Below are 24,763 nucleotides of genomic sequence, written 5' to 3'. Positions count from 1 at the left end.
TAAACATGCTGGATGGCGGTCCAGATAATTCCATATGTGAAATGTAAATGGAACATCTCCATGTTCGTGTTTGAGAACGTTACGTCTTTTCGATTGAGAAAAGATATGCATTTGTGCTTTCTGAATTGCGCATGGCAAGAGAACAGATGAAAAATAAAATTCAAATGGTGAGATTACTGAGGAAATAGGTGCTGGGAAGTCCATGTACACATTATTATTTCCCGAGTTGCTGTGCTGAACTTCCAATGAGTTGAAGCCCAAATAACCCAAAATTCCAGTAAATTTTTTTTTCTTTTTTTTTATATAGCAGAATTTGTCATACTAGGGACTTTCCTGAATCTATTCATGTGTTTCCTTCCATCGGTAGTTGAGCACTTATGGATAGACACTGTTTGCAACTGGTCTATAAACGGAGCAACTTAAGTGTGCAGCAGTCTTTTTAACGGAGTGACATTGCACATGATTTTACACTCACAGTGGTTCAGAAAGGGGCTTTAAATTCCAGTGTTTAATGGTATTACATTAAAAAGACTGAATGGTATTACATTAAAAGAATCACTATAAAAGAAACCAGGATGGTTTTCATTGAGTCTGACACTACTGTTAATCTTACACTTAGAAGCATTGAAAGCAGTTTTTTTTTTTCTTTTAAAAAAAGTGAGAACCACACTCTTAAGGGTGTGTAAAATATTGACTTCTCTTTATTGTAATTAAAACAAATCCTTTATTACAAAAATGTAACATTGACAATACAACAAGAAACCTGGAATAATATTTGCTTCTTTACGTGTTTTAAGAAATATGAGAACTTCAAAAGAAAAAGCATGAAAAAATAATAAAGATTAAAAATGGAGGGCTGAATTCCTACATAAGATTTTATTTAAATACAAATATGTATCTGACAAAATATCTAGGAAAAAGAAAAACTTGCAGCAGTTTAACTGCAGCACTTTGTGGAGAGGGTTAGAATTTACAAAAGGCTGATATCTTTCTGCTTATGAAGCTGTTCATCTCACACCCTGGAGGACCAGCTACAAGTAACTGGCATAAAAGAATAAAAAAGACAAAGGATCGCGGATTGCCGACAGGAGGGGAAAATTTTCTCCAAGAGATACAAAAAGGGCCTCATTGTGCCCAGCTTCATGCACGTTTACATACAAAATGGAAAAAATCTACACTCTCAATCTAATTATAATAAGCTGAATATTTAGAGCCTGGCCCCTGGAAGTCCAAGCAGTCGATACGGAGATAAGTGAGTGAAAGTATTACCCAAAAGGCCGGCTTCCGTTTCTATAGCACCGCTGCCCGAGTAACAAAGAGCGACATCTGCAAGTGCCTTTTTAATATTAATGCAGTTCAAGCCGCAGAATAATTAAATCAGACTTTCGGCGCAGAGCAAAGCAGAAATATAGGATTATGTGATACTTTTCTGTACCTTGTAGTCAGATGACATTGCTTTAGAAGCCTTTTTTTTTTTGATGTGGGTTATAGACAGGGGTGCCCTACATGTATGCCGGACTCAGCCAGAATTCCATGAGCAGACACACAGCTAGGGCATCACTCCTTAGCTCTACATATTTATCGTATTTCACCTACATAATCGTTGTACATCTCCCTCAACATCAACTGCAGTGATCTGATGCTCCTTCAACATGTTGCTTGTTGCATGGATAGAGATAATTCATCTGGCACATTTTCATATGTTTCATATAGTTCAAAGCAGAACTATAAATATTTTGCATATTAATTGCATACGTGAATGATGAATCATCATGACGTGCCAAAATTAATTAAAACTGAGCAGGACAAAACTGCACCATTCCTTCACAGTAACTTCATCCCTTGCAACATGCTGAGCATTTACAAAATGTTATTTTAGATCAATCCATATTACTATGATAATAGCAGATACTTTATTTCATGTTAACATAGTAAAAATATAATCCCTTTGTTAACCTTTATTTAGAAACTGTTTAATTTATACCTGCTGTGCTTTGAAAAACGGAATTAATCCTTTAAATATCAACCCTGACTGTGACAAAGCATAACAATAATATACGTATTTATAGACATAATATTTCACTTCACATATTAGGTATATCATACTTTAGAACTCATATTTAAGTGTGGTATTTTACACAACAAAAAACCCAAACATCTTTAAATGTAACTTATGTCACCCAAATACTTAAAATACTCTAAACTATGCTTTTTTGCATTTTGAATTCTTTACATGTGACAATTAAGTAGATATTATTTGAGTTAACCAGGTAAGGCCTGCATACATGCAAGTATATGATTCAATTATTTAAACAAAGAGGCAGATACTAAATCAATGTACTGAGGGAGTGGTGAGATTCATATTTTGCATTGCACAGTGAGGACAAATCAAAACTCAATTTGCTTTACTATGAAATCTTCAATGTAACCTTGGAGTTAACCAGTGTACTTTGGCATTTAATTCAGTGGCAAATTCAAAATTGCTTATCTAGAAAAATCAGAGAGCATGTATGGAGCAGGGGCGTAAAATGCATAATGTATGAGGAAACCTAATGGGTTCTTCATTGTAAATTGTAACAGCATGAGAAAATATACAGGATGTTTTTCTTGCCTCTTTGTATCATAAAAAGGAAGGGAAGGAAGGGGAAAAAAAAAAAATCACAAATCACAGTTTAGAAATTTGCATGTTATTTTCTGGTCAGGGTAATCTGACAGCTTACGCCTCGGCGATGCTTGCTGCATAATAGCTTTGACCACAATTAGTATTCGAAGAAAACGGGGGATGCTGGCGACCACGAGTCCTTCTCTTCGCCTGACAGAAATGTCAAATCACACGAACCGAACTGGAGCCGGAGGTTGTCAAGAGGCTTCCACAAGGTGCACGTCTCAAAGGGCCAGTTTTTTTTTTTTTTTTTTTTTTAAAATTGTTTGATATTCATTAATGCAACAGCTTTTCAGTTTCCACCCCAACTGTCAGAAAAACTGGGACAAAAACAGTTCTCAGGGTTAACTATACCCATGTAATGAAAGTGGAGAAATCCTAATTTTCCTACACATCTGAGCATAAGAACTGCTTGAGCTCACTCTCAGTTTAAAGTAAATACTACAATAAAACATTAGTATAAATCTTGCCATCTGTACTCTGTTTACACAACACTGACATGAACACAGTAGCAGCTATATACTATCAAACGTCAGTAATGATTACATACAATAAAGTTGCAACTAAAGTCATAGATTGCTGGCTTACATCTGTGAATGTGACAATATATTTGTGTAGAGTTGTGTAAGAAACCTCTGACAATATTCTACATTGTTTCTGTCAGTGTTTTTAATGGCACAGTAGGGTTAAGCGAACTGAGATAGCGTGTGTCTGTGTATGAGATAGGGGCAGAAAGACCCTTCTTACCACAGGTGTTGAGAGGGGAGCTGAGGGCGGCAGGGACTGGGACCAAGCCTGGCTTGGAGGAGGGGGCTGGGGAGGAGGCAGCGGCGGAGGAGGTGCTGTGCACGGAGGACGGAGGCCGCTCTCCAGACTCCATATCTGTCAAACACAATCCAATCAACATGGTTACAAAAGGGAAGGAAAGAAAGAAGGGGAAGGGAAAACATACACATACACACACACACACACACACACACACACACACACCCTCTCTGCACAGCCTACTGTGACTCACTTCACATCTGAATTACCTTAAATCACATTTCCACTTAGCATAGCCGTTTTGTCCTTTTTCCTAAAAACAGCAACAGAACAAAGACAGGGATGTGTCTTTCTAAGACACTCCACTGACATTTTTGGGGGTACTTGAAAGGAATTTGCTGTTTTTGTAGATTTAGGTGGACAAAAATATAGATCATAGTGAAGCAATCATAACAGATGACAAAACAAACTATCACTAAGGCCTACACACATGCATGCGTGCAGAGGAAAATCCATGTGGAGCATGAGAATACATTAAAAAAGAACAAGCTTAGTTGTAACACTGATGCTGGTGTGATTTCAATGCAGAGTTTCCACAGTGACCCCTGAATCCTTAAGTACTAATAGCAGTGAGATTTATATTAAAAACTTTGCAGGAGTGACAGGAGCTGCTCTCCATCATGTGTTTCCATAAACAGTCCTCTCAATCACAGCTAATGCTGTACACAGGAACACAAGAGGCCTGCTTGTCACCCAGATTAAGACTTTAAACCATTTTTTTTACGTTTACTTTACTACCCTTTTTTATCGTTTCCCCCTCTGCCAAATTATTGGTTATTTTAAAAACCTGCCTTGATGCAAATCTACATCTCAAACCACACACATAAAGCAAGGAATGATTCTGGATTTTGCTCTACAGCAGGCTTCTGTTATTCTATCATTACACATAAACAGTTTGTAAATCTCCCCAGCGACTCGCCACACAGCAGCAGAAGCCGTACCAGTGATTAAATCTGGGAGACAAGAGCCATCCCGTGAATATCAAGTAATGGGCCCCACCCTGAAAGCAGTATGACGACGAGGCGCCTGCATCCCGGGGCCATGCTGGTGCGGCCATCCCTCCCTGCAGCAGAGACTGCAGTGGTGCAAAGTGTCATCCACAAGCCCTCCCCCATGGCTGTGATCACTGCATCCTTACAATTTACAATGAAGCTGCTTAATAATTACCAGTCACACCCTGATGTTTCACTAAAACAACTACAATACAACAAGCAGATCGGGGGTTATAAAATGGTATTTCAAAGGGACACAGCATTAATATACGAATACAAATACTTAAACCTACAGAAAGTGGGCCACTAAGACGTAACTTTACAGTCCTGGGAAAATCTGTTGGTTTCTCAATAACTGCATACAACTAGCACTGTGTCAAGGGTAAAGAAGCAACTTCAAAATTTTGTTTTTCTTGATTTAAAACCAAGATTCTTGTATTACGTGACAAGGTATATAGAAATAAACAGGGAACAGGTGTTTTCTTAAATGATCCAGAAAGAAATACCCTAAACAGCAGAAAAAGATATGCAAAAAAGTAGTAATTAACAATAATAATACATTTCAGTATTTAAGGAACCAATTGACTTAATTATTAGGAATTAAAATGGGTTTAGCATCAGAATTAGCTTGATTGTAACAGTAATTAACATCACAGCATAGTAGCAGCAATACAGCATGATGTATAATCTGCACAAGCAGTTAAATTAATTTGACTTGGGTGTGTGACCAAATGCTAAGCCCTCCAATAGCACACAGGATGCCGCACGCATAGAACAGCCATTACAAACAGCACACTGCGGATCCCACGAAAGAGGGGGGTGGGCAGAATATGCTAATGGAATGGGAATGATTTATAGGGACACATGACTCCGCTGGAATCAAAGTCACGTCGACAAATATTACTATGAAACACAATGCAGCTGCCAGATAGTGAACAGAAAAGGCCCCTCGGAAAAATATACCACGGATATATAGCCAGTCACTTTTTTAACGATACAATGTGGCGATGTTACACACCTCCAAATGCCACTGATTACTTAAATGCCAAGGGATCATTATGCTGCTGCTTATGGGGAAAAATGTCACATCCTCTCCCTCCACACCCTGCCATTTTATTTTATTTATTTATTTATGTTTTGCAGGCCTGGCTGGTTTGCCGCGCATCTTGCCCGGCTCCTTATTATCTGCCTCTGTAACAGATGGCCGATGCTAACAGCGATAATCCCGCAACAGAGTCATCAGCATGGATCAGCAGTAATCAGAGTGCAGACACAATGTCTTTTCAAGCTAATGGAAGGTGCAGGCAGGACGAAGAGTATTATTCAGAGCGCTGTGACCCCATTCAAAGTCAGGGAGTGGCTGTGGCCACACTACCCACCCCTCTACAACCCCAGCAACCCATTCACGGCCGTGTCACCCTTCTCCTTGTGGAGGCAGCGACCTTTCTTATTTTAGCCATTGACTAAAAATGTAAAAAAAAAAAAAAATCTGATAAACAGGCAGCACACTTTGGCTCCTCTGTAAATAAAGGAAATGAGACCTGTGAGCATATTCATCGTTGCTGACCCTAATGGCCTTATGATGAGCCCCCACTGACGTTATTCCTATGAGTGGATTTCCACAATCGTGAGCTGGTCTGCGCTGTCGTTTTGCATGGTTGCCTGGTGACACTACCAGCTTCCATTTACCTTCACAAATCACCACCAGTGTCCCCTGGTCCCGCTAAATGCAATTAAGCAGGGCTTCTGCTGAACAGGACAAATATCTGGACCAGTCAGGGTGGGGGGAAGATATTGGCTACATGGAGCAGGGAGGGAGAAACACACACTCCAACACTGCTTTGAATTCAAGGAAAATAAGTAATTTCCTTTCTCTTAAGTATTTTACCACAAAATAACCAAGAATGATGAAATGAAACCAGTTAGGGAAGCTAAGTGTTACAGCGTTTGATTTACTTGTGTTTGCCTCCTCTGAACAACTCCCTTTGGGATTAGCCGATTGCGTGCGGGTGAAAATGGAGAGGGTTTGAGGTCAATGTTGCCGGGTGCACCTGAAGTTCAGTCACTACACCAGTTCATCTAAATGTCAGGCTCCCCCGAGCATCGAATCTCCATCCTCCTCCAAAGGCCCTCTCTCCCTGGCTGTGTCTCTCAGCTTTCAGTCTGAACCACCACCGAAAATGACAACTGCTTTCCTCCCCTGCTTCGAATCCCAAGACAATGATTAACAGCCCCATCCATTAATGGGTAAAAGTCCACATTGAGGAGGTGGTGGCAGAACACAAAGTGAACATTATAGCATGAAAGAATAAAGGTGAATGTCCAGGCTTTTCCTCCAAAATCAGCATACTTTCACAACTTGCAATAAACAGATCTCATCGCAATGATACAGGGACATACAACAGCAAGGAAGTAAAAACACGGGGGGGTCAAATCATACAGGATAATCCATGCATTTCCCCAGCACATATAATAAATTATTCAGACACCTTGTTTTGATTTTGCAAACAGAGGCTACAATGAGTTAGCACCTCATACAACCTTTTAACACTTCTCCACTGACACCACAAAACGCATGACAAAAAGACTTCCAATGACCTGGCAACAGTGTGGAGTTTGGCGGCCACAGCCCAGAAACAAGCCTAGTCCACTCAGGTCTGGTGGCAGATGGCAACTCAGTGTTCAGTAAAGGACAACATCCCTCTAGCCCTCAGTGTTGTGGCACAGGTACATAAGAGTCTCCACTACGATAAAGTGCTTCACCTGGACTACAACTGAGGGACCACAAACACAGCCAACAGTGGGCTACTTGCTTCTCTTAACTACCAATTTAGTGCAATTTCATCTAAACTTCATCTCAGAGAGGCACATGTGCCCCAAGGTGTGCAGACTTAAATTCTAAAGGTTCTTCTGTTGTATCCCAAATTGCAGCAGTTATAAGTTAAACTGCTCCTTTGGATGAAAGTGACAACTACATAACAGAATAAGTGTCATGTTGAAATTATTATACATCTGATTATTGCATTACTTTGTGCTTTTCGGTAAACAATTTTTCTTCAGAAATTTTACAGAAATGCATAGGTATAAATCAAGCACGGAAACTGTGCAAGCATTCACACAATCCTTTGTATGAGGTTTTAGACCGGGGGAGCAGTTGTGTTGAAACATTACCTCTTCTGCAGTATAATTCTCTTTTATTTTTCTTCATACAACATCACAGAGCAGGTTCAATATAAGGTTCCAACAAAGCTGAAATCATGCTAAGATCAATACATATGAATGATCTGAACTCGGGGGGGGGGGGGGGGGGGGGGTAAGACAGACTGACTTTCCTAAATTTCCTGTGCAAAGCATACGACTTTAAAAGACTTCACAGGAGGAAAGTAATTCAACTGAGTGGGGAAGTGTAGCAAATGAAGTTAGCGCAGATGAAAGGAAAGGAGAGTTTGGGAGGCAAATCCATTTTGAGGAATGGGGTGAAAGTTTAACATGACAAACACTCTGAAAGCAGAAGAGACGCATTTGTCCGTCAGCAGAAATGCAAAAGGCACTTCGTTTCGAGTGGGAAGGAGGGGCCTTTTCGTTTGTTGCAGCACGCAAGCAGAGCGTGGGTCTGGAACACGGAATTCCCACACGTTCGATACAGAATGACATCCATCACAGCCACATTCCTGGGCCTGCTGCCTCCTTCCTGGCCCTTCGACGGGAGGCACTAACCATAAAATATGTGTCCCTGCAGATTTTAATTAGACATGTAGAAGGAGACACAAGCACTCCCATTCATCCTCCGATCTGTTCGGCTGCATCTGACGGCATCTTTTTTCGGTTTTGAGTAGAAAGCCGAGATAAAAAAAGTAGCTGCCTTCTGTCCAAACAAGATTAAGAGTCACAGGAGCTGGTGGATGGAGTTGTCTTGGGCTATAAATCTCAGCTGGCCCCCATTAGATCTCCTTTTTGGGTCTGCATGATGACTAACAAGCAAATTTCACAAAAAGCCAACTCCAAACTTCTGTGTTTAAAAAAAAAATGTTTGCAAGTCTTCAAAGCACCATTTTGCCCATTACCTATTGGGGGGTTTTATATATATGTTACCAAAAGACATACAAATAAACAGAAACCAATGTCTGCTGATCTCTTCCTCATTAGGAGCCGTTTTGATACCTGATCTTTGCCAAAAAACAATCTGCAAAAATGTCTCCCTCATGAGCTACAAGGCTTTTCGTTACATTGGCGAGTATATCATCATGGAATCTTCTTAAATGTGGTGAGCTTAACTTCGGGAGAAAAAAAAAAAAATAAGTATGCATCTCAGCAAATGCTGAGAAACCTGCCACTCTGCTTCTCCTCTCTGGAAGCCAATTTCTTATTCATTATGGGCAGCAGCAAATTCAGATCTGCCCTTAACTGGTTATATTTAGAAAACTCCATTATACAGGAGAGCATGTTTTGTAGGGACGGTGCACATCCTTGTTAATATGCAGCTTCCAAATGCAGAATGAGAAGACAGAATGGCAAGTCAATGCTTGTTAGAGATAATTACACTCCCTTATTGCTGTACATTACACAAATTTTCATCTTTCTCCTTGTTTACTCCTAAGTCATTTGCTCAAGTGTTTCTTCTCCCTCAGGCTACATCACAACGATTATCTGTTGCTGATAAGGAAAAATTAAGAAATAAGCATCTAAAATAACCAAGTTACAATCATGTTACACTGTACATGGTACCAGTGGGGAGGGCACATTCCATCTCAAAAACAGGTAACCACATATCATGGCAACAGACAGGTGGGTCATTGTCCACTGTTCAAAAGAATGGTATTTGTTTTATGCACTTGTTTTGTTCTATAACAATTTTACAAAATAGATCTGTTTTTTTCCTCCCTATTTCTTCTTTACACAAAAAAGTTTGCAAACATCTGCAAAAAATTCAAGGCTTGCTTGTAACAGAAAAGATATGCCTTTTTAGTCCCTCTTTTCATTGAACAATAAAACCCTCCACTCCGCAGTAAAAACACACACTATAAATTGGATGACACAATCTCCCTCCTGGAGGATTCGAACATTCAAAACCAGGGCACATCCCCCATCCCGTCCTGTACAATAATAGGAGTCATCAAATTTTCACATGGTCTAAATCAATAGATCTTGCAGAGAAACGGGGGCGGGGTGGAATGTGCATGCGTGCATGTGTGCGTGCGTGAATGTGTATGTGGGGGTGTCCCCTTCAATCTAAAGAAGGATGGAGGGAAGAAAGGACAGCCCTAGGGAGAAAAGGGACAGATAGAGGACCCGAGTGCTCCTGATTGGAGCACCTCTCTCCCGTCTGTGGGCCGCATGGTGTGGACAGCTCACATGTGAAAACCAAGACAAAAGGGGAGAAAGCAGCCGTTTCTTCGGGGCCAGAACAATGACAGCTTCTCAAAGGGCCTCCACACGCTCAGCTTAACATTTGATTGTTGTCTGAGGGACTGGCAGGGATGTATGTGGCCTGAAAGTGTCCAGCACTGTTTGCACACATTCTGCTGCAGATTATCTGTTTTTCCTTCTTCACAATTTCCCCACCTTGGAAGAAATTATTGCATGTCCCAAGGAATAAAGATGAATAGGCATTATTACATGCATTTACTGAATGAATATTGACAATTGTTGCTAATATACAGTAGGAAGTTATTACGGTCTTGCTTTTGCAAAACAGACTGAAATTTTGCTACATCATTTATTCAACTAAGTTTTAATGCAATTAAACACATTCAGTTGACCTTGTTTTCTGGGTTTTTATTTACATGTCATTATACCTAATTTGCAATAAAGTGTTGTTTTTGCCAGATGTTTTTGTCATTAAAACAGGAAGGAAACACCTAGCGATAACACAAGCAAACGTTTCCTTTGCATGCTCATGGTATTCTTTGAGAAATTATTTTGTAAAGTCTATTAAGCAAGTAGTAACAAGACTCCATAAAAAGTGAAATGTTCAGTGCATCATTTAAAAAATAAAAAAAAAAATAAAAAATAAAAAAAAACTTGAATTATTTGGAACTTGGAATCTGAGAATGTAGGAGCATGCTACCGAAATAAGAATTTTATAAACAGCTGTGTAAATAGCAGACAGGTCTAAGATTCCTGTATGATCACAAAAATGGTCTCAAAACATGAAACTCAGCAGTCTTCTTTACTGTACACTTTATGAAGAAGATTTGTGGTTTCTGAGCCCTCCTTTTGAGAATAGTGATTAGTGTTGAACACACACCAAAAAAAAAAAAAAACCAACATTACATGCTGTATTTCACACTGGCTCTTGCTCTTAATGTAAGATGTATTCCTGGGTAAGGTGAACTACACATGTTTTTCACCACCTGTAACATGAATCTTGTTCACATGAAGTACTTAGAACAAATATGGTAGTTCCCTTTACGAGTCATAACTGATTTGTTCCAGGTGCATGTTCTGAGGATCACACAAAAGCAAATTCCACTTGCAATGGTGTGCATGGAATAAAAGGGTATCAAAGGTGCATGGACCCATTTGCAGTGAAATGATGGGTTCGGGAGAATGTGTTCACTGGATAGTTTATACAGCCAGTGTACAGCCTCCGAGGTCACAAGATTGTGTTAAATGTGTAGCTAATATTGCCAGAGAATGACATCATCAGGAAAGACTATGATTTGCACGTCTGAGGTTTGAACAAAGAAGCTCTTCTAGTGTTCATAGCGCCAATAACTGACCTGTCCTGTCTTACCTGAAACAATGGCCTTCATCACTACCAATACACATAAAATGAGCAAACAACTATCCTCAATATTTTTCCCCCGCAAATGCTGAAGCAGGCAAAACAAATTCAACCAGGATCAAGGTAAATTTCACCAGAATGGGTTTCTCAATTGTTGGATGGACTCTTCTCACCAAGGGAACCCAACACATAAATCATGAGTCAGTCTGATGGGGCAGAAGGGGACAGGAAAGAGGCATGAAGCAATAAAACAAACTGTGATGCACTTTAACAGAGGATGTCACCCACTGTCCATGTATCTAATGGTGGCACCCAAACAAGTGAGACGAACAACACAAAACACAGGAACTGTAACTAAGAATGTTTAGTTTATTTGTATTTCAAATTCTTCAAATACAAATGAGTACTATTAACAATGGCATACAGCAAAGCTGAAAAAATGGTGCAAATTGTAGAAGGCAGTCTTTGAGGACTTAATGTAAAGATTATTTTGTACATATGTACTGACACCTTGAGCAAAATTTCACCACTGATGCATAGCTACACATAAGACAAGCACTGAATATAATTAAACAGAAGGTGATTTTTTTTTTTTTTCTTTTTTTTTAGTGTCAATAAGTCACAAACTTTTATACACATCGGGGTGCCAGAAAAAGATATATGGTATATTCCCAAGTTTAAATAAAGGTCAAGCTTTCCAGTTTTCTGTAATTTGGTGTGGGAAAATAAAAACAGTGAAATTGCCCATGATGCACAATTTGCACACATTAGCATAAAATAGATGGAACACAGTTTTAGACATTTATTTTACAGGAGGTAAAGAATTAATTATTTTAAAATAACCCAGGTTCACAGAACAAATAGTGCAACAAACTCATACATAGCTGCACAAAACAAGAGCTTTTGTCAGCAACCACACCACCAGTAAGAGTTCTGCAATGCTAAGACACTCCTGTCCATCAGTATATTAAACGATATGGTCACACCTGACCATTCTCTCTTTATCAGGCATGGATAAATCTGGAGGAAAGCACAGATATGCTCCTGTGGAGTAAAATTTTTTTTTTAAACCATAGTTTTCAAATTCATTCTCTTTATTTTTAATGTGCAACATGTTATTTCAAGAAATTTATACTAAAATAACTGTATATTGGCCATTCCCAACTATTTGACTAAAACAGTACCAATCATAGGACCACATATGTGGAAGCATTTAGTCCAATTGCACGGCTGCCAGCAGGCCTTCGGTCCATAATATCAATGTTAACTGTACCAAAAAAAAAAAAAAAAATTCTACATTCTATTCATCACATTTTGTCCCCACTGCACAAGTTCTGTATTGGTATTCTTTATAAGTTAGCCTGATTGTTGCTTCTTCTGTCCTAACAGGCAGTGACCTTGAAATGAATGTACATCAATTTTTTTTTTTTTTTTTTTTTTTTACAGGAATGTCCCTTTTAGCATTGGATCATTAACAACTATTGAAATCAACCGGCACAGAATAGAGTTTTAAATACTGCAGTGCCTGAGCTTGTTGAGATACTATAGTAGAACCTTTTGCTTTACTGACATAGACAACATATTTGCTAGATATACTAGCACATTTACTTTGCAAATGAACAATTGCAGCAGTATCATCATGCAGGAATTGCAGTTATTGGCATTGGCCTTACCATAGGAAATTTTTTTTGCATGTAACAAGAAGCAACTAGCAGTACACTTGCACAAAATTACTAAATACAAGATTAACAACTTTAAATGCTGGAATTACCATACTATTCCTTTATCCATTTGTAAACACAAAGCAATCAATGTGTTCCACCACAATTGTGCAAATTTTATTTACTGTGCTGCCTGCAGATTAACACCTACATGGATTAACCAGGCAAATAAAAACACTACCTCTGAAACAGGTTTCTAAAATGGACTACTCTGGAGTACTTAATTATGTTTTTAATTACTTATGTTTGCAGTATAAAATGTCTACACAAAGATCAATTCCATCAAGCAAAATTAGCGACTGTGCTAATTTTTCTTAAATAACCTTTTTTCATGCTAAAAATCAATATTTTAATAAACACTACATAAAAGGAACACAATTCCATGCTGCAAAATGTAGCTATTTAGAATTACACAGGTCTAAAGATGGTGTTAATCCTTTGTGTTAAGTCACAGCTGACTAGAACCTACATGGCTCTTCAACGCAAAACTTCTGCTTTCAGACTGCTTGTCTTTAAGGACGAGGTTGTTTTTCAGCTCAGGATGTGTTAGCCAATTACTGGAATTGTGTAATTGTAATTTAATTTTAAGAAGATATCCCACATTTACGTATGTTTGTATTCACTTAACTGTCTCAGACAACAAAACCAAAGCCAATTACAATGAATTACAAAGCATCTTATAGCCTTCAAGATTATGTACCTTCTAGAGAAAATCTAAAGATTTCCAGAAGTCTTTTTCTTAAAAAAAAAAAAAAAAAAAAAAAAAAAAAAAAAACCATGAACAGAATACAACACAGTATATACTCCTATAACACCTACATAGGGCATAGGGTTGCTTTGGCCTTCATACCAGCGTTCATAAACTTGACCCCACAGAGGACATAGATCCCGCAAAGGCCGAATCGAAACTTGCGCTTGCTTTCTGCCTCCAGAATATGGTGCTCAACTTTGGAGCCATCGATCTCAATGTGTTTTTAAGGGAGGAGAATGACAACGAGACATCCTGAAAAGGGCAAATAGATGCAGGCTTTCTTTCCTCAGCCAGAGGACCCAGCAATCTTCTTGGTTGAGGTATGACTCAGTAGGGATGGAAAGGGTGTCTACTACCTGAACACATTCCACAGGCAAGTGCTGTGGGAAGCATAAGTTTGAGTTCAGGACAACTTGCAGTGTTATAGCAGAAAACTGGTGTAAAGGTTACTCTGGTGGGAAAGGGCCTCACTTGGAAAGTCCTTGAGCTTATCAACTTTAGGGTCAACCAGAACCACTAAAGATCTCAAGGAGCCATGTCTCAGGAGGAAGAGAATGGCTGCAATGAAAGAACATGATCTCACCCAGCCTCAGCAGCCAACATCCATCTAGCAACACTGTGCATGTGTGTATGCTCAATGGCAAAGGGTGGATGCACCAAATGCTAAAAGAGCCTCTGCTCTTCCGTGCCTGCGGAGGCTGCAACACGACATCTCATTACACACTTGCAGAGGTACCTCACTCCCTTGAAAAACTGCAGTGTTAATTCTAGCTAAATAAAAAGAATGACAACTCATAGCAGTATACAAACGTAAGTCTATACAGACACAAACAACTGGTTTATAAGACAAAACTCAATTACATATCATATTTATATAAAGTTGATGGCGCGGTGGCACAGTGGGTTGGACCGGGTCCTGCTCTCCAGTGGATCTGGGGTTCGAGTCCTGCTTCGGTGCCTTGCGACGGCCCGGCGTCTCGTCCTGGGTGTGTCCCCTCCCCCTTCGGCCTTACGCCCTGCGTTGCCGGGTAGGCTCCAGCTCCCTGCGACCCCGTATGGGACGAGCAGTTCAGAAAGTGAGTGAGTGTGTGTGAGATGAGCTTAATGAACAGGTAAGAGGCCACAAGAATTCAAGAATAGAGCTTAAGATACGGTAGTCTTCCTTAGTTGTCCATGTAAACAGCAGTACTTTGTCCTCTTTTATAAGCAGTCTTTTCACTGACCCAATTTTCTTAGTCCTAATTTAAATGACAAAAATTAGTGTCACTTAATAATGGAACAGAAATAAGCCTAAGGAAAGCACACAGCACCAAATTTAAAAATAAAAAATAAAACCACAGTTGAGTTGTAGTCAATTCTTCAATTTGGTTGTTAAAAATAAGGCCTTCAATAAAAAAACCCTGCACTACAAACATGCTATGCCAAACCAGATCGATGTGCTGTTAATTACATAGCGACTGCATTTCACACGTGGGTTGGGAAATTATTTTCGATCGGCACCTGCTCCTTTGCCCATTCATTTCTAAACATCTGGAAATACCCCCACAAGCAGAAGCGTAAGAAGCTCAGGCAAAGCACTTTGGAGCACTCTCACATGGGGAAACCAGCACTGACATTTCAGGATGTACATGGGCAACACTATGGTCTCTAATGGCAGCCACTGACTTTGCAGTCATTTTTTAAACTCAGTTTTCCAGATTTTTATCGCCCTCCATTAGCATAATTTAATCAATTTCTCCAAATAGGCTTTTAATTACCAAGAGCACATTTCTCAGACATCAACCCTTCAGAAATACATTTTGTAAAAGCTGTCTGTCCCTCCTGAAACTGCACCGGAGAAAGACCAACTGGGGGGGAAACTGGTATCTTAATATTCTTCAGTGAATCGGTGTACCTACCAAAGATTGTAAACAGCTGCATTTCAATGAAATGACATAATATCTACAATATTTTAACAATCTTTCTACAAATACATTAGTTTCCCCAGCACTGAGATCGTATTTTGGCGTATCTGAGGAAAACATACGATGCAGAATGTGGGCCTGGTGGAAAAGTCATTCTAGGATATGTTTAACCTGATTCTTTACATGGCAGTTTTCTCACTGCAAGAAGAACTTCATTCAACCTCAAAGCTTCCTACTGCATGTTTTAAGATGGAAATCCATACTAATGTACCACAACTGCCAGCTTAAAAACTTTACAGTACATCACCAAGGCTATTAAAAAGGTGGCTTTATATTTGGTGCTCATTAGTATCACACCTTCATCTGTATGGGAACAGCTGCACCATACTAAAGGAACAACAGAATGTAAAACAGTAAAAGAAATTAAAGTATTCCTCATTTTAGTACAGTGTCAGATGGACCTTCTAACCGTAGCACTGCTTAAAATAACATTCCGGAAAATCTCAGTTCCATTTTGAAAAAGTGGGAAGAACAAATTATCTTCCGCTACACAACCCGGCATAACCTTAAACTAAACGGATTTCATTAATGAGAGAAATATGCATTTCTAATGACGACAAGCAAGACTCTGGAGAGGTTTGTGTCTGCTGCAATGCAAGAAAATTCCTTACGTTGGAATATTTAATTTGCCGCCTGCACAGGGCTGAATGCCCAGAAGAATAAACAGCTCTGATTTTAAAAGACCATTTGCGATAAAATGTAACCAAATGAATTGTGGAGCTGGTTTGCATGTTATTTAGCCTTTAATAGAAAATGAGTTTTAAGAGGTAAGAGGGCTAATTTCAATTTCCTATTACAGTAGAATCTAACTTGCATCAGATTTTTTTTTTTTTTTTAATTTAGTGGATTCTAACATGTAACTGACTAAATATGCATAACCAGGTAAATTAGCAGGTACAACAAAATTTAAATTATAACCCTACACTAAATCAGAAATTGGACTTCAGTTTCACATCCCACTTCTCCTGTTGAATGTCTCTTTACTGTTAATGCAAGCAATTACAGACAAAAGATCACATATCTGGCATGTTCCTGCCATGTTCAAATAGGTTTCCGACAGATGCTTCAGTTTTCACTCATAGCACAAACATGTGTTTCAATATACTGGTGACTAAATAGCTTTTAGTGCGTATATGTGTGCGAGTATATTACATTGTGCAATGATTCATCTATGTATACACCAGAGCAGAGTTTAATATAGTGTATTTAACTTTGTAAGTCATCTTGGATAAAGGTGTCAGCAAAATACTAGAGTAATCACTGTACATTGCTTTAGAGAAAAGCATCTGCTCAGTGAAAAAATTTTAAGTAATCAGCACATTCTCTTAGAAGGCAGTATTAAAGGGAAAATCTGACACCTTTGAAAACCATAACATGTGCTCAGAAGTTTCACCATCACAATTTTAAAAATGATTCAACCACTGCCTTCCCCCATTTTTGCTTGAAGAACTCAATTAAAAAAGAACATGCACTCCTGTGATGTTTGTGGCCAAAAGTCACACAGTAAACCAATTTGTATTCCGGTGCAACGAATAAAAGCAGACGCTCACACGTTTGGCCTAATTTCTGTTTTGTATAAGAGCCACTTAAATCCAGATCCAGGGTTTGCCCCCAGATTGCACCAGGCTAAATGCAAATGACAATTTAAAAACCATGAACGTGATCTTAACATCTACGTAGCTTTTTATGTTTGCAAATGGGCTGTTTTTTCCAAATGGGAAACAGAACTCGCTGGTTCTTGGAATTCACAAACTTTTTAATCCACAAGGCCTCAGAGGCAGGAAGTGGGCTCTATACTTTATAAGCGAATGACCACAAATAAACTAGCTTTTTTCCAGTACAAGCCACATCAACAGCAGAAGATTAAGATGTAATATTCTAACCTTTCCCAAGGAAGCCACTGAAACAAGACCAAAACCCTGGAAGCCTCAACTGTCAAAAACTACCTTAGTAAGCTGCCTTTATCTAAGGGTTTGTTCAGAGTACTGACACTCAGGGTAGGGAAAAGAGTATAAAATAAATTAAAGCTCTACCAGAAGTGAAGCAGCTGTGATTGATGGTAGCTGCTTGCAATGAAAATAGATGGCAGTCATTTAAAAAAGAAACCTGTACACAATATTAAAAAAGAGGAAGTGTTGATACTAAAAGTAAGAAAAAAAAAAAAAAAAGAACTTATGTATTTCCCCAGTTGCTGACTCATTGTGGATTTCATGTTGAAACTAAAATCAACGGCACCAACTGTTGCTGTCTTGTGCCCTGCTGGGGAGACAGTATCTTGCAGGACCCAAACAACATGGCCTACTCTCAGCTCCTGAGAGGGACCTCTTGTGAGAGCAACAGGAATTACGGAAGGCCCTGTTTAAACACAACTGGGGCAAGCTGGGAGGTCCTCCGAGCAGATTTCTCATTTGAAGGCCTAAAACTGAGGCCTGCCTTAGCAGATGGTGGCATACACTCTAAATGACGTGAGTGTGTGGAGGAGCAATAGTGATCCTGACTGCTGGGCCATAACAAAATCCTTCTACAAAACTACCCCCCAACTACAATCCTGGCATGCCATGGGACCAATTCTGGGACATTCCAGTTCCTCTATGACCACTATGGACAGATTTTACTCGGCAAAGACACAGCCGGGCCATGCTGCTTTCCAGGTCCTGTGCACCTGCTGAAGCCAGATGTTCTCTGTAAATCAAATTCAATCATAGAAAAAGAAAAACATTGATGTCTAGCAGAGCAGAGGCAGCTGCACTTCACAATGGCCATCAACACCACCACCACAGAGGGAACAAGCCGGTAAAATGAGTGGATCCGTTTTCATTTCTCTTTCCACTGAAAAGACAACATGCTCTCTTTGTTGATACTGCCTTGTGACTATATTTCCCCCCTCTACGCTTCTTTGACTATGCCTGAGCTCAAGCATACCAAGTGACACTGTTTCAAAACCTTGTTAGCACTAAATGTCAGGTAAGAATACATGGCCAAAAAGGAAAAAAAATTTTGCTAGCAAGCATTTAAGCATATCATTCAATGATTTACTCCTATGCAAAGCAGTGTTCATTTAATTTTTTATATTAAAATAAAAATCTCTCCCCAAGTAACCACTGCCACACCAAAGAACAGAAACTGTATTTAACATTAAATGTGTCACATTTCTAACAAGACCATTTACAGCAGCCTTTTCCATTACATTTGTGTTAGTGACTGCAAGAATCCAAATAAAATGCATTTATATTATTGCTAGTTGCTCCCCTATACTTCCTCATCTGCTCTAGAGAAGAAAAGAAAAGAAAAGAAAAAAAAAGGGGAGGGGGGGCAGAAGACCCTTTGTAGGCTTCTTCAATGCTTCATGAAACAAAAAGAGACTCAAATTAAAACATCTTCCATTACCTGATATTCCACTGTCCCAAACCTCATGGGGGGGGGGGGCACTGACTCACCTGTACAAATTTATTTCCAGCTTCTCTAACACCACAGTTTACCATTAAGTGAAAGGTTGTCAGACATTTTGTTAATATTGTACTCAGAGTGCTGAAAGATCTACGCTACAGAACACAGGACTGTGCACATCTGCTTAAAACATGGCACAGTGCAAGTGTCCAGCATGACTATTCTACCAGTTATAAACCATTGTAACATAAAATATTTGAAATGTAATGCAGTTTGGTGAAAAGTTAAAAACACACATGATGTTGTTTCTCCTACTGTTTAGGAAAGCCTAAAATCCTTTAAAATACACTTTCCATCCATTAAAAATACACAGCAGTACCTGCTTTAGGGTGTGTATTTATGTTTAAAAGTTAATTCGGGCAACTCATTTCACTATATTATTCTGATGAATATGCAAGGGAAAATAATTTCCCCATTAGGCCTCTAAGGTACCTTTGAAAAATGCTTCTCAATGCAAAATTAATATGTCCATCACGTCAACTACTGCATTTCGATGTCTTAACCCTAAACTCTAACGGGGGGGGGGGGAAGACATTTATAATTTTGAATTTAAAACCTAAATAAAATTGAGAGGACCATAAAAATAACATCAAAACCAAACAAAATAATTTGATCACTTAAGGCTGCCTGTGCTCTAAAATTAAACCACACAATTCAGCATCGATGTATTCCTGTAATGCATGACATACGAGTGAACAAATTGCCTTGTAAATGCAATCATAAATCATAGAAAAGTAACTCGCAGCTTAGCTTGTCCTCAGGTGATACACACTCCAAACTACTGAGTCTGTTTATTAAAAAAAGGAGGGGGGGGGGGGGGGGGGAGTGTATTGTCACGATAGAGGTATGTCACCAAACCAGTTTCCAAGCTAAACTGGCGTTCTGGTGCCCGATTGCCGTTCTGGGCACATCCAAGACCTGGCAGCGCGTCAGGACAAAACACCACAGTAATGTCACACTTGACGCACGTTTCCGCCCATATATTTCCGTACAGCCCAAGTTGACAGGTCGTCGTATCAGGAGCCTCAGCTCCACCTGCATTCAGTAACGTTGGGATTTTCAACATACTTCGAAGGTGCAACTTTAAAAAAAAAAAAAAAAAACTATAGTCCCCACCCTCTAGGTGACCTCTGAGCTTGCGTTATCAGAAAGCGAAATCACAAAGCCAGAGTCCAGCACTGCTGCCACTGGTGCCAAATGACTCTGCACGCACACAGTAATAAATGTCTGTCGCATCTGTCTTAGTCACACACTGCGTGACAGTCTTCCTCTGTAATTATCAGTTGCTGTGACGACATCATGTCTAAGAAGAAAGAAGCACTTGCAAAACTGTATTCCAATATGTATGCCACCACCAGTGGTTATTAGCTACTGGAGAAATAACATTACACCAGGTAAAATGTAAGCATAAATTGGTTGATGGTAGAGCTGCATTAGAAAAGACAAGGTCGGTTTTATGGTCATCTAACCACAGAAACCCTTGCGGCACCTTGACGTCTCTCACAATGCTTTCAAAAAGGCAGCCTGCTGCTGCTCCCCGTGCCCACATCACAACCCTCACGCTACTGCAACCTTTTCAGAAGTGATGTATGACTGATCACGGTAAAGCAGGGAAGAGAGACCCAAACAAAAGTACTAATTGCAAAGGCTCAGCCCCATCACCCTTTGTTAGCAAGCCTTCTTTTCACACTGCTAAAGTTTTACAAATCTTTTCCGCTTTGTACAAAGGATGTTATGCAACTCTTTTCTTCCTGTTGGAACAAAAAGCAATAAGGGAATCTCCTGCCTTTATATTTGCACCTGACCACCATGTGCCTTATCCTCTTAAGACAGGTATTTTGCCTCACTCTAAATATTGATAAAACTATTTTTTAAATCTATACACTGACATCGACTCCAATTATAATCTAAATGGCTCCAATCTGCTTCACTTGCTGAAAGAAGAAAAACCACGTACGTTGACAGTGACCCTACTTTTGGAATAAACAAACACTTGTCAAATTTAAAAAAAGTCACTTCCATCAACACGTTTCTCACACATGCCACAATATATTACCACGTAGATCTTGCATTTCCTCCAGCAGAATGCTATAAGGAGGCTATTCTCATTTCTCCCTCCTTTTGTGGCAACAGCGGCTGTTTTTCATGGCAGTGTGAAACAGAGCACCTTCCACACAGAGCCTCGCTAATGGAAAAAGCACCTCCGCAAGAGCTCCTGTTACAGCACCTAACAAATGCCCTTTGAAAGCTGTGTGCAGCATGGCATGAAATAGCGGGAGACAGATGCCTGATATCACAGGATAATCTCACCTACAATACAGAAGAAAAAATTTAAAGGGAAAAAATTAACTCTCTCTTAACTTGGGTGAAAAGCGAGGGGAGTGGCTCAGGTTTTTGCCTTGGACACAGAGATGTGTACTTGCTCACTATCCTCGACTGCCTGGATGGAAATCAATTGCCATTTGACCTCACCCATCTCATCTTAACAAATAAGCAGAACTGATAAATTGAAGCCAAAACCTTAACTACAGCAACACATTTTTTCCCCATTCTGTTTTTGTTATTCATTTTAATGTGATCAAAAAAATATCTTTTGCTCTATACAGACATCTGTATCCCACACTCAAAACACCTATTCAATTGAGCAGATGGTTTTATCATTTTGACATTCAACTTCTTCATCCCAGAAAACTTACAATTTTAACCATTTATACAAGTGGATATTTTCCTAGAATAACTTTTGTATCATTTCTCAGCAGCAAGGTTTCTTCTGGGGTTTTCAAGTATTGCAGGTAATAGAGCTGCTGCCTTCCATTCAAAGGGCCCAGGTTAAAATCCCACCTACTGTGCAGTGCCTTCGAACAAGGTACTTTCCCCAAAATTGATACAGTAGAAATTACTCTTCTGTATAAATGGATAAATCGATGTTAAGAAGCTAAACATTGTAAACTGCTTTGGAGAGAAGTGTCAACTAGATTAAAAAAGTAAAAACAAGTCAATATCTTTAAATATGCTATATTATGTTAATATGTAGCATTCTATTTACCCATACCAGTGTTTCTATTGAAGAAACTGTTTAACTCATGCCACACTATTTCACAGTAATATCAATGTTATGTATTTTTTCCCCATTACAAGTAGCTTACACATTACAAAGAAGTTTAAATTATGAAGTTAGAATTAAATGTCTCAGGTGCAAGAATATGGAATCCATAAAACTATTGACAATCCAATCATAATTTTCAAGCCCTGTTAAATACCATGCAAATTTTCCCACAAGCAACATGGTAGGTTAACCAATTCCAGGCATATTAAATTTACAGAACTAGGATATAAAACAGGTCAAAGTTCTTTAAACATAACTCAATTTTTTAACTACCTTTACATTTGTTTATTTAGCAGATGCTTTTCCGCAAAGCGACTTCCAATGCATGCTATATAGTGTTATCAGCCCACACTCCTTATTCACCAAGGTGACTTACACTACTAGATACACTACTTACAATGGGTCACTCATCCATACATCAGTGGAACACACACACAGTCACTCAAAACTCCATACAGACTGAGCGTGGATCAAACCCATGTTCACACACACCACTCAGGCGCTATGAGACAGCAGTGTTACCCGCTGTGCCACCCTGCTGCCCAGTATGGTCAAAGCTTTTTAAACCCCCCCCCCCACCCCACAACACTTAGCCATAGAAATCCAATTTGCATCTCTGTAATACACCCAAGCACATAGGTTTGGGACCTCACAGACATAAGAATGAACACTGAACTCTGGCAACACCTGCCTACAAAATCTGAAGTATTCTTTCATCTCTGCTTGCTGATGAAAGCACAAGTAAGAAAGAATGGCGGACAAAAGCTAACTGTTTACATTTCTGTGAGGTACCGACCAAACACTGGTAGAACTAGCACACAAAAAAGTGCACACAGAAAGCACTTTAGGACATCAATTTGCACCCCCGAGTATTGCAGGATCAGACACCTAGGAGAAGCCCTGCTGTTTCACCCTTGAGCAGGTACTTGAATTTGCTGCTGTAATAAGTCAAAGTTCTTGTAATAATACACTCGCAGTTCATTTTCTGCACCCAAATAAGTGTTTAGCGAAGAGATGACAGCACGAGAGAGCTAGCCCAGCATGCACCCTCAGTAGCTTTTTAACCACATTGTAAGTGTGTATAGATGCACCATGCCACAGGAGATGAGGGCTAAGGTCCAGCAACAGCAGGCAGCACAGGTCCAAAGTCATGTCAGGAAGATTAGTCCACATCAGCTCCTGCAGCACATACAACCTGTGCCAACAGCATACTGTCGGCAATGCCATACAGAAGAGCACAGGTTCCCCCTGAACATATCACAAGCATCTCTGCATCCTTAAACACTTGGCTGTCCTTGAACAGACCTAACCTGTCATGCACACTGCTGAATTTCTTATATAAATGGGAAGCATTTATTTTATTTAAAAAAAAAAAAAAAGGGGGGGAGAAAGTTCTTCGGAGCTGATGGGGAAAAAAGATAATTAAGCTAACACTTTAGAATAATATATATAAATTTGAATTCGGAGTACTGCAATGGGCAAAGCTACTGGAGGCTTTTTGAGGCACTACAGTACCCAAGGGTACACTCTTCCAGCTTAGCCTTCAAAAACAAATGGAAGAAATTGTGCAGTTCCTCCCACATATTTAGGAAACAACTTTCCAGTTGTGATCAAAGTTTTCCTGTGTCCACCTTCAAGCTCCGACTTCCTGCAGAAAGACACTGACGTCTTACCTCACTGGTAGGAACCATCCAGACCCCTAAGAAAAAAGGAAGCCTGGTCTAGCACAGGATAGACAAAACGAAGGTCTCCACAACCACAGTTAACACGTTCCTCTCAGCAATCAAGGACAAGATATAAATCAATTTGGCTACAATTAAAATAAACTTGCTTAACCTTCCTCTGACAAGGAAACCAACTGGCAAGGGCAACAATTTTTTTTTCATAAATTAAAACTACATCTGGAATGCATGACTTTTCTTGTTTGAAACCAAAGCCATGCGGGATTCAACCATCTAAATCCACACATTTTCCATGAATATACAGGATGCGCGAATACAATATTCATTTTGCTGCAGAAGAACAGCTGTTGCATAACAATGAGGTTTGCTAATGAAATCAGCCATCAACCTGCAATACATACATATTAAACCGGGACCTTGGTGTCATTTCCTCCTTGCATCATTTGTTCACTGCATCACTTTTTTCCCCCTGACCTTTCAGTAATTTCTCTTGCCTTGAGTATCGTTTTAAGCAGAGGATTATTACAGCACCTGAGCATTTTATTCTTAGCAAGTGCATGTTATCACTGTCAAGTCAAAATGTTTATACTCAGGGACACACACAATTTTGATATAGTTCTCAGCACGTTTCTTAAAAATTCAGATTTACTATTACAATAAAAACATACTTTATTGTTTAAATATGAAATGAAACATCCAGAGGTTCATCTTTCGAGTGCCAGTCCCATTAAATGTAATCCATGAACCTATTTAACAATCATGAACGCTCAGTGAAATCAATTATTCAGATTATCACACTATACAAAAAACAAATACCATCAAAGTAACTCACAAATGGAGCCATATTTGTTCCCTTTTTGGCCACTGGTTAAAGAGACATTTGCTC

The 24,763-nt window shown here is 39.4% G+C and overlaps 1 protein-coding gene across 15 annotated transcripts in view; it reads right to left on the bottom strand.

The window, feature by feature from the left end:
* The window catches only part of LOC108927927 (bromodomain adjacent to zinc finger domain protein 2B), a 72,719-nt gene that overhangs the window by 26,463 nt on the left and 21,493 nt on the right, over nt 1-24,763 (bottom strand). For all 15 annotated transcript variants that reach the window (XM_018741558.2, XM_018741567.2, XM_018741564.2 and 12 more), the window contains exon 3: nt 3,410-3,544. In XM_018741558.2, the coding sequence (XP_018597074.1) occupies nt 3,410-3,542 (133 nt within the window). In that variant the 5' untranslated portion in view covers nt 3,543-3,544. The remainder of the gene's footprint in view (nt 1-3,409; nt 3,545-24,763) is intronic.

This window comes from Scleropages formosus, chromosome 12, assembly GCF_900964775.1.
Source record: "Scleropages formosus chromosome 12, fSclFor1.1, whole genome shotgun sequence".
Classification (NCBI taxonomy): domain Eukaryota; kingdom Metazoa; phylum Chordata; class Actinopteri; order Osteoglossiformes; family Osteoglossidae; genus Scleropages; species Scleropages formosus.
This window is presented reverse-complemented; position numbering and strand designations above follow the sequence as displayed.